Here is a 12,040-nt window from a genome sequence, read left to right on the forward strand (position 1 = left end):
GATTACGCCTCAGATTGACATAGTTATGATAATAACACGGATCCGCATCTTACTACGGCCCCTTTGGACCTCAGTAAGATGGCCGATTTTCACATCCGGTTCCTGCTGTGTTTACATCAACTAGCGATCTCCAAATGCGGCTGGCACTGGCTACGACCCCATCTTGTGGCCACCGGCAGTATGGCACTTAAACAGTTTTAACATATATATATGTTTGTTTGGTGGTGGGTATAGGCACCTTACCGCTGTGTGAAATGAAATTAAATGAAATGAAATCTATATTTACCCAGGGTATCTGGGCTAAGCTCAAGAACTTGTTTCCAGCCAGGCCCTGCTCATAGAACACATTTCATCGTAGTGGTTGATGCCTTGTTCAAGGGCATTTCAGCGGTGGTAATTTTAACGTGTCGGACGGCTGATTCGAACTGGGAACCTTCCGGTATCTAGACCGCGCCGCTATCCGTTCGGCCACCGCTGCCACCTGCTGCCACCTGCAGCGTCCCAAGAACGCCAGTCACTTTAAGCAATTAGGTTCTGAGACTCCAGCCTGAAACACAGCCGTATAGCAATAAGGGAAACGCATCCGGAACGCGTGAATTAGTACTGTATGTTTCACTTTAGCTCTCGTTGTTATTCAGAAAGAGACAAAACGTGGGTCTTCTGGGTTTCAAAAGCAGCAACGTTCCCATGCCTTTGCGTGTGTGTGTGTCCTCACAATGCATCTTTGTTATCTTCAGAGGACACGGGTCTGTAGCCGACGCAATGGAGGTTGATTGCATTAGATCATTAAAGTCTGCTTCTCACAAAATGCTATTGTTCTTCTCTCGCTCCGTTGAGAGAGAGGCTGCATTTGGCATTGTTATACCGAGTTTATTTATATTGAGCTTCACTTCAACAAAGTTATAGGGCCCCGCATTATGAATTAATTTAGCCTCCCTTTGTTTTTTGTTTGTGTTTTATTTATTTATTTATTATTATTTTTCCACGAACCAACCAAGAAATGTTTGATTGTTCTATGGGGCCCTTTGTATTATTGACATCATTTCACTCTAACTCCAGCCTCAAAACATTTTTTTTTCTTTTTTTTTTGCGGGTTTTATTTGTTCTTTCTTTCCTTTAAATTGTGTCTATTTTCTAAAGAAGAAATGTAACGCATGAAGCATCTGGACTTCAAACGGCATGGCAGATAATCAGACTCTGGAGAGAGGTCGTCTTTTCTTCTTCTCCTGCTCGTGACGGGACTGAATATGACGATGCTTGTCAAAAGCTTTCAAAGAGCATCCTCTCCCCCCAGTAAGTGATTAACCCATTCTGGGCGGGAACCCCTTTCAGTGTTTTAAACATTATGTTATAATTTAGCTAATGAAAAATAGCAGATCTACAAGCTCATAGCGCGCCACCGAGTGGCGCGCTACGAGCTTGTAGGTCTGCTATTTTTTGAAAAATCGTGAAAATGTGCCTCAAATCTTTGAATATATATTTCAGAGCGAACATTTTGGACTCAAATATTTGCTTCTGTGGGGGGGTGTCCCTGGAACTACATATTTTGAGATGGGGGTCCGTGGCTCCAATAGAGATAATTCTGGGGGTCCTTGACATGAAAAGGGTTGAGCACCACTGACATAGAAACATATGTTTTTCAGAAAAATGTGAGGATTTAGAAGACTTTTTTTTAATCGACCAGAATGGGTTAAGACAAGTCAAATGAAGGGGGGGGTTGTTAGGGGGGAGTTGGGGCGATGACAGGCTGAGTCAAAGCCGACAGGATGTCCGATGTTGATGATGATGATGGGAACAAGGCGGACAGCTTTAAGAACCAAAAGCGTCCTTGTTGATTGCATGTGTCCCTGTGTTGTTGTCGACGTACCAAACCAAACCAAACCAAACCGTCCCCGAGATATGATGTGGTATCATCGTCAAACGGGGCACCGTCTCATCTCGTCTCCGACTTCCAACACTGTGAGTCTGTCCCGTTGAGAGAGAGAGAGAGAGAGACGTCAGCGGGCTCATTTGATTGTGTACGTGTCAGAGAATCTGTCAGAGAATCTGCTTGATTTATATATACATATTTTTAGTTACAGTTGTTAAGAGCAGATGATGGTATCATTCCCACAGTGGAATGTTGTGTGGAGTAGTACTACATACATAATACACCATGTTCATTGAAGCTGTTGACTCATTTCATATGCGCATAAATCTGATGGATTTGTGGATGTATTTGTATTTAATCACCGGCGCGCGCGCACGCACGCACGCACGCACACACACACGCACATATTGTGTGCCGGTGACACAGCAACCACACAACCGTAAGCTTGTAGATCGGCCATTTTCGGTGTGTGACACGACACTGGTGTGTGACTGCAGTATAACTTGCAGTATAACAGTGCTGTATCTCTCTCTCTCTCTCTCCCTCTCCCCCTCCCTCTCCCCCTCCCTCTCCCTCTCCCTCTCCCTCTCCCCCTCCCCCTCCCTCTCCCCCTCCCTCTCCCTCTCCCTCTCCCTCTCCCCCTCCTCCCTCTCTCTCCCTCCCTCTCCCCCTCCCTCTCCCCCTCTCCCTCTCCCCCTCCCTCTCTCCCCCTCCCCCTCCCCCTCTCCCTCTCTCTCTCTCTCTCTCTCTCTCTCTCTCTCTCTCTCTCTCTCTCCCCCCCATCTCTCTTGCATTCTGCTCTCGCACCTTAACACAGCCATCATACTTCTATCAGTTCATCCCTCGTCCTCCTCCCCTCCCCTCCCCTCCCCTCCCCTCCCCTCCCCTCCCTCCCTGTGGACTCGTGGTGGTGGTGTTGATGATGCCAGACATCATCTGAGGCCAGCTTCACTCAGCTGGGTCTGTGCAATAAACGGGTCAGAGTGTGCAACACAGGTGTTTATTAATGTTCACGCCACGTGCACTGTGATCTCTGAACACACAGATGCAGAGCTCCGCAGCGGAATCTGTCCGCAATTTACAATTTCACAATTTATAGGCATTTAGCAGACGCTCTTAATCCAAGAGCGACTTACATTAAGCAAGAACAAAACATGGCGATACATTATATACATACAGACTAGTTATCATCAATCATACGTAAGCTACGAGCATAAAAGTGGAATATGTAATGAAACGATGTACTATATAGTGCTATGTCTACATAAAATGTTATCTAAGTTACATACAGGGTAGGAGTCAGCAACTCCCATTGCAACGTTGTTGTTATTAGGAATGCAAACAAATAGGAGCAGTATAGTATACAACACACACACACACACACACACACACACACACGTGGGAGGAATCGATTGGTAGTATTACGACTACATTGAGGAGAAAAAGCTGAAAAAACTAAACATATTAATAAATGATATCGTGGTCAGCGTCCTCTAAATCAGATTCTCTTTAACCCATTTTGGGCGGGAACCCCTTTTGGTGTTTTAAACATGTTATAATTTAGCTATTGAAAAATAGCAGATCTTCAAGCTCGTAGCGCGCCACCGAGTGGCGCGCTACGAGCTTGAAGATCTGCTATTTTTGAAAAATCGTGAAAATATTTATTTCAGAAAACTGGAGGATTTAGAAGATTTTTTTTTTAAATTTCGAAGTCGGGCCTAAATGGATTAACGTCCACACGAGGCCAGTTCCCTCTCTCATGTCCCTCTCTCATGTCCCTCTCTCATGTCCCTCTCTCATGTCCCTCTCTCATGTCCCTCGCTCATGTCCCTCTCTCATGTCCCTCTCTCATGTCCAGGACATGGAGTCCTCATGCTCTACAGGCACTGCAGGCCGGACGGCCCATGCAATGTTTCCAATTTAACGGCTCTCTTAGTTTGGTCGTGAGAAACGATATTTCTGCCTCCTAATGGCACTTCAAAGGCAGAGGGGGGGAGAATGACATGTCATGGCGTGGGTTGTTATTAGTTCATTTAAAAAAAAAACCTTTGTATTGTGAGTCATATTTCAGGCCACTTCCCCTCCGTGGCTTCCATAAACAGTCATCATCATACCGCCAGAGCAATGAGCCATGGAGAGAGACAGAGAGAGAGAGAGAGAGAGAGAGACGTAAACAGCAGCCCGGTCCCACATTGTCAAGATTCACTAAAAACAATATCATATTTACTCAAGTACCGTACATTTCTTTGTATACTTTTACATGTCAAAAGACAAAAGACGTTGACATTATTTACTAAAGCGGGGGCCCGCTGTAGTCGCCCCCCTGTCAGACCGTCCCGTTGACTGACCGGGGCGCATGGTGTTTGGGGAAGACGGGGGCGCATGGTGGCCTGAGGCCATTAGCATTCCCACTATGTAATGCGGTCACTCTCTGGCAGGGGCTATCAAAGAGCTTCTTCTGGGCAAAGTCAAGGCCGAGAGACTTCAAAGAGCAGAGAGAGAGAGAGGTCAGGAAGAGGGGTCAGTCCATCTCTGCAGCCCCCACACACTCTGACACACGCACACGTGCGCGCACGCACGCACGCACGCACACACGCACGCACACACACACACAGATATAAACACATGGGGGAGAGAGAGAGAGAGAGAGAGAGCATGTTCAAAAAACAATTCTCACACTTAGTAAAATAGAACAATGTGCCGCCCCCCAAAGTATCTCTCTCTCTGTCTCTCTCTCTAACTCAATCTACTCAGTGAGCGTGTCGCCTTGCGTCTCGCTCCACCTCGCACCGTGTGACTGTTCCACTGTGTGTCCGTGTGTCCCTGTCCTGACGAGGAGCCGTGGCCTCAGTGCCATGGCAGCAGCGCCCGTCGCCTGCCCGCCCGCCTGCCCGCCCGCGCCCGTTAGGTTAGTTTAGCCTCCTCTGGCGCTGACCTTTTGATTTGCACTAATTTCTCCCATTAAACCAGACCTTAGTGGAATGTCCCCGCTTTGATGTGGGCCCGGCCTCTGCCTCGGCCCCGCCAGCGTGACTCACCCTCTCTCACAGAGAGAGAGAGGGCTGCTGAGGGCACGGCAGCCAGGCTGAGGTTGGCAGGGTTGGGCCTGGGACAGTTGGCATCCTGGGGGGAGAGCTAAGGGGGTTTCTGAATCTGAATAACCCCTTCTGCGGTCTGGAGACTATATGGACTGGGTCCCTTACCAGCTTCCCCCAGCTCCCCCCCCCCACCGCCGCCGGCGCCCACTCTCTCTCAGATAATGTTCTGTTAACCCATTTTTGGCGGGAACCCCATTTGGTATTTAAGCATTATGTATAATTACATATAATGTTTGGAGTCCTTGACATGAAAATGTATAAGAACATAGAAACATAGGTTTTTCTGAAAACTGTCAGTATTTAGAAAACATTTTTTTTAGAATCGTCCTCAGGACAAAATGGGTTAAAACAAAAAGAAGAGTAATTTTTTTGAGGTTTTGACGGAGAGACGGAGAGAGAGTGTGGTTCCTTTCCCAGGGTCAAATAAACCTCTCCTCATGTCTGCCAGCCTGTCCTCCGGTCTCATTATCCCCACCGTACCGTACCGTGCTGTATACCGCCAGCATCTTGTTTGTTTGTGGAAGCAGATGCTGTCACTGGTGTGTAGCCATGGAACTCTGTTATTAAAGTAATATCCACTCATTATAATAGCCACTGTTTACGCTTCTTTACTACATGTTGTTGTTTTGTTTTTTTTTACTGGCAGTGACGGCTAAATTGTAACAAAATGAAGTTAACAAAGATTTCCTGTCCCTGGAATCAAGCCACAGAACCATTTAATTTCATTTAATGGGCTCCAGTTTTCAAACACGGAGTTGACTTTTCTCTTTTCTGCTGTATCCTGCATTAACTATTTGTTATTCTCTCTGTCTCTTTTCTCTCTCTTTCAAGTGAATTTGATTCAATTCAATTCAAAGTGGCTTTATTGGCATGAGAAAACATGCGTTGACATTGCCAAAGCAAGAGTGGAACAAAACGATCAAAACGAAACAAGTACAATTTAATTGGGAATAAAGAAATGTATAAACAGAGCCGTGTCGCATTGCGACTTAGAGAAAACTATCTTACAAAAACATAAGAATTGTGCTTAATTTGCCGTCGGAAATAGTTAATACATCCAAGGTTAGCTTAGGATAGACTTTTGAAACAAATGCCAGCAATATTTCAGAGTTTTGCATTTTACTAAAACCATTGAGACGAAAAGCAGCACATTTCTCAAGAAGAGCAGCGCGGTTTGTCCAATGTGTGTAAAGGTAATTGCTCTGTTTGTATGTACACTATTTCTATGTATCACTCTTTGTGGACATTGCACAAATATACACAATTATTAGTAGTCTTTAACCACTTGAACCCCAGAATGCCTATTCTTGGGGGAACACTCGCCAAAAATAGCTGATCTACACACACGGTTTGAGCTCGTAGATCAGCTATCTTTGAGGAGATATGGTGTAGATGAAAAAAATAAATGAAAACGGTGAATGAACAGTTGTAACTCAAGTCCGGACGTCCGGTTCTCTACAATTAGAGGGTTTTATCGGCGGGAACCCCTTTTTGGGTTTTTTACCTCTTCAAGACGGGAACCCATTTTTGGGTTTTTTACCTCTTCAAGACGGGAACCCATTTTTGGTTGTTGTTGCTACGGTATATGTACAGTATATAGCAGCAACATTTTGTTTTGTAATTTTTGAGGGGTGCTATATTCAGCTATTAGTGTAGATTTTCGTCTTACACAAACATTAAATTCCCATTGACAATGAATGGATAATTTACATATGTCACATGTGGACGAGCAAATCTGCATTTTTGTCCGACACAAACATTAATTTCCCATTGACAATGAATGGAGACATGTTACGTCATGATGATGTACGATGATAAGAGCGCCCCTCACTTCACACGGGTGTGATTTTTGAATAAATATTTGAGTTTTTTCTTCCAGAAAACTTAAGTCCGGTTCTCTACGACTAGAGGGTTTTAAGTGGTTGATATAGTTAACGTGTTTGCCTCTCCATGTGCCTCCAGACCATCTCAGACCTGGAGAAGGAGGTTTTCGGGGGGTGTAACATCCTCTCCTCTCTCTCTCTATCTCTCTTCCAGACCATCTCGGACCTGGAGAAGCAGGTGTTGAGGGTGTAACATCCTCTCTCCTCTCTCTCTCTATCTCTCTTCCGGACCATCTCGGATCTGGAGAAGCAGGTTTTCGGGGGGTGTAACATCCTCTCCTCTCTCTCTCTCTCTCTCTCTTCCAGACCATCTCGGAGATGGAGAAGCAGGTTTTCGGGGGTGTAACATCCTCTCCTCTCCTCTCTCTCTCTATCTCTCTTCCAGACCATCTCGGAGATGGAGAAGCAGGTTTTCGGGGGTGTAACATCCTCTCCTCTCCTCTCTCTCTCTATCTCTCTTCCAGACCATCTCGGAGATGGAGAAGCAGGTTTTCGGGGGTGTAACATCCTCTCCTCTCTCTCTCTATCTCTCTTCCAGACCATCTCAGACCTGGAGAAGCAGGTTTCCGGGGGGTGTAACATCCTCTTCTCTCTCTCTATCTCTCTTTCTAGACCATCTCGGACCTGGAGAAGCAGGTTTCCGGGGGGGTGTAACATCCTCTCCTCTCTCTCTATCTCTCTTTCTAGACCATCTCGGACCTGGAGAAGCAGGTTTTCGGGGGGTGTAACATCCTCTCTCCTCTCTCTTCTCTATCTCTCTTCCAGACCATCTCGGAGCTGGAGAAGCAGGTGGCGGCGGTGCGCGAGGATCTCCGCTCCGCCCAGGGCCAGCTGGCGGAGGCGGCCGCTCTCCGCGAGGACGAGAGGCAGCGCGCCGCCCAGGACCTGGAGGCCTCTCTGGCACGCCTCCGCGGCGAGATGGAGCGCTACCGCACCGACCTGGAGAGGAGCCACCACAAGGAGAGGGAGGCGGCGCAGGAGAAGGTAGGGTCCTATATCTATCTAAGAGAATTCATCATTCATTTTCCCATAGACGTTTCACAACGTAGGTTCAAGGTTCAAGGTTTCTTTATTTTGTATCCCAAGGGAGAAATTTGTCTTGGACCCCAAGGACCCGCCTTGCAGCATACAGATACAGATACAATACAATACAATACAAAACAATACAATACACAATACAAGACAACAAAGGCACACAGTGACCCGTACAACATTAAAAAACCACACACCAACATACCTAGTGCAAAAGAGGAAGAACATCACCTCATAACCTTCGACCCCTATACCCTGTCTGCCCTCTGCAAGGACTCTGTTAAGGAGTGTGATTGACAGAGGGACAAAGGAATGCTTGTACCTATTATACTTATACACGCATGGACCTCGTACCTCCTACCTGATGGCATTAGCCGATACTCAGGGTATAGTACATAGGAGGGGTCAGACACAAGACCTGTAAGGCCTCGGACAATGCCAACAGCCGAGTTGACAAATCATGACAATACACTTTTTTTTTTGGACTGAACAGATATTTAGAAAGACGGGGGAAAAAATCAGAATTTAGAAGATTTTTTAAAAATGTTGACGTCAGGCCTAAATGAGTTAAAGGTGATATAGACAAGTTTCCAGTGTTTGTACACAGAAGGGAGTGAGTGTATCCAAACAAATGCAAATCTAGCTCCACCCCCCTCCCCCCCTCATTCTATTGGCTGAGCCAGGTCACTTCAGGCTATGGGATTGTTGTTGCTGCTGGGAGGGACGCTATGGATATTGCGCTCGTATGGCTAAATATGACATTAAAAAATTATGAATTTCTATCGATATCTTAGTTACAACAATGACATTGAGTTGACATGTTTTTTTTAAGGGTAACTGTAGCATAATCGCAATATCACACGACTGACACGACGAGTCCCTCAAATGAGGAAGTAGCGGAGGAGGAGACTCACTGGCTCTCAACTTTTATTTGTAATCGTGCATATAAAACATATTGCCCCTCAAATGCCCCAGCCACTACAGCATCGTTCATGTGAACTACTCTGTCCACGGTTATTCATTGCAATGAAGCAAAATCGCTATGATGATCCGCGACGGCTAGCCTGTCACCGCTGGCGAACACGTACGGGTTGAATGCACGCTTCAAGCCGGCCGGCAGGCAGTGGCTGGCGGCTGGTGAAATGATACTATTACTCACTTCCACTTCCACCATTTCAACAAATAAGCATACAACCCACTCCACATGAACGATATTGATGTAGGCCTAACCAGGAGATTTTATTGGGGTCCGAGTCGTTCTGTAACTATAAGGATCCTCCGAGTTCTGAGGGGTGCTTGCTGCTGGTGTTGTTCACTAGTTTCACACCACCCAACCATGCACTATACATAGCGATTCTCATAATTTCAATAGGCTTACATATTAAATCATAAAGTGAAACTAAGATATGGGGATAATATTATACATTGCAATTGAAATCGCATCGCGTTTTCATTATAATACTGCTGGGTTAAGCAGCTGTCGAAGGCCCGCTTTTATCTTGTGCCACGCACACGCACGCACGCACACACACACACACGTGTGTGTATAGAGGGGACAGAAGCTGACTGGCCGCAAGTGAGATGTGCTTTTCTGATGCAATGGTGCAAAGCACATTGTGATATTACAATGTACTCTGTTATTGTTAGTATTGTAGGAGACTAAAACATTTATTTGGGCTCATTCTGGAACCGTGGCAGGGCAAATTAAAGTGGGACAACTTGGGCTACGGTTGAATAAATGAATGGGGAAACGTTGGAGAGGTAATTGAGCAGAGCGTGATGGAGCGCTGGGCATCGTTTCCAACGGATGCTTTCTTTTCACAGCAGTCGTGATTTAATTAACACGAGTCATTTTAAAACAACACAGATAGAGAATGTGACAAGTGAGTTAATTCCCGCTATTATCCATCGCCACTAGGGGGCGCCAAAAGGCCCAGACCGCCACCATATATCTTTTATTTTATTTTATATATATATATTATTATTATTTTTTTACCATGTTATAAAACATGAAAAACACGTCCTTGGCGCTCCAGGACATCATGAAAAAGAAGTTAAATAAGTCCTTGGCGATGGATGAGTTAATGCATTTGTACAAACAGAAATGTAACGTGTCAAACTGCAGGCAGTGATGACAAAAACATAGCCTGGCTTATTTGTCAAAAGAAATCGATGTGTAATAACATTTTGATCTGGCTTTGGGAGATGGAGAATGTCACGTGACAGAACAAAGAGTCACGTTTGGAGCCAAGAGCACAGGTTGACTGTGTTCCTGACGTTTTAATAACGTACTAATAACTCTTTCTCAAGTCTGCTCGGATGCAGACTTGCCAAAGCTTGCCGTCAGTGTTCTATTTTAGTTTCAGTCATAGTCTCTTGAAACGTTTTCATTTAGTTTTAGTCACATTCTAGTCACCTGGAATGTTTTTGTGTTTAGTCTAGTTTTAGTCGACTAAATATCATAAGATTTTTGTCGACTAAATCTACAGTTGATTTAGTCGACTAAAATTTATTTTGGCAGGCCGTTTTACACTTGCTGAAAATAGCCGATCTACAAGGTCACAACGCGTCGCGCTGCGACACGTTGTGAGCTTGTAGATCTGCTATTGTAGATCTGCTATGCAACCAAGCGTATAATGACTTATAGTGGATCTCTTGTCCACTAGTCCCTTCCTAACATTTTAGTCTCGTTTTTATTTGTTGACAAAATCGACAGTATATTTAGTCATAGATTAAAAAAAGGTAGTCGACGAACATTCTTTCATCATAGTTTTAGTCGACGAAAACAACACTGCTTGCTGTATGTCATTACAATTCCTTATTAGACTACTAACGACATGGGGTTTGGAAAACTCCTTCACACCCAAAACATGGGAGTAAACGGCTTTGTGAATTGGGCCCCATGCACATGTATATAGTGGACTGCTGTAAATGACGGGCAGAGATGGAAGACGAGAGTGGCGCGCTACGAGCTTGTAGGTCTGCTATTTTTGAAAAGTCGAAGAACGACTGACATAGAAACATAGCTTTTTCAGAAAACTGTCAGGATGTAGAAGACATTTTTAGAATCTGATCTCAGGTCAAAATGGGATAAAAGGACGGACCACGCAGCTGTCCTATATAAGACATGCACAGTCAGACAGTGACTAAGACGCTAGCTAGACAGGGCTGTGTCTGCGTCAGATCGGCTGGTGTAGAGTGGCATGCAGGCCAGGAGGAAGCAGCTTGGCAGAGCGTGATGCTGGACTCGGCGGTACCGACAACAGTCAGGACAGATGTGGATGTTTGGCGGTTAACCCATTTTGACCTGAGATCAGATTCTAAAAATGTCAGTGACATGACAGTTTTCTATGCGCGTGACATCATCATCAAACCAGGAAGTTATGCAGGAACGCCTACTGAGTGGCACAAAAACTACTTTCTCGCCTTGACAACCCCATGCATCCAAACAGAAAAGTCATATCTGATTGCATTAAACAACGTTAAACAATTTTAAACTCACTTTGCATGTTCCTTTGCCACTCGATTTGCCACTCGATGTGCCAAACCCATTTAGGCCTGAGGCCGATTCTAAAAACGCCTCTAAATCCTGACCTAAGTTTTCTGAAAAACTTCAAATGTTTATATAGCAGCATCAAACATTTTACATTTTTGAATACTGTACAGAACCCCAAAATGGGTTCCCGGCCTGAGGGGGTAAAACACCAAAAGCGGTTCCCGCCCTCAATGGGTTAACCCATTCTGGGCGGGAACCCCTTTTGGTGTTTTAAGCATTATGTTATACTTTAGCTATATAAAAATAGCAGATCTACAAGCTCATAGCGTGTGGCGCGCTACAAGCTTGTAGGTCTGCTATTTTTGAAAAATCGTGAAAATGCGGCACAAATCTTTGAATATATATATGTGTAGTATATATATACTTTGTCCACCACTGTGTATAGACCGTAGAATGTACAGTATGTGTGTTTCTCTCTGTGTTCTGTACACATCAGTCAGAGAACTATCTCTGTGCTCTGCTATGGACACTGCTTCTTTATCAGACAATAGTTCTTAAAAACAAAATGTATCAACAGTGACGGTGATAACAGTTTTACTGGCAAGGTTTGTGTGTGTGTGTGTGTGTGTGTGTGTGTGTGTGTGTGTGTGTGTGTGTGTGT

At 45.0% G+C, this 12,040-nt stretch overlaps 1 protein-coding gene across 1 annotated transcript in view; it reads left to right on the forward strand.

Annotated features, from left to right (window-relative positions):
* cep112 (centrosomal protein 112) overlaps positions 1-12,040 on the forward strand; it is a gene marked incomplete at its 3' end in the record, with an annotated part of 173,272 nt that overhangs the window by 146,075 nt on the left and 15,157 nt on the right. The window contains exon 19 of the mRNA XM_079520878.1: positions 7,617-7,835. Coding sequence (XP_079377004.1) covers positions 7,617-7,835 — 219 coding nt within the window. The remainder of the gene's footprint in view (positions 1-7,616; positions 7,836-12,040) is intronic.

This window comes from Electrona antarctica (assembly GCF_951216825.1).
Source record: "Electrona antarctica genome assembly, chromosome: 14".
In the NCBI taxonomy this organism is placed as follows: domain Eukaryota; kingdom Metazoa; phylum Chordata; class Actinopteri; order Myctophiformes; family Myctophidae; genus Electrona; species Electrona antarctica.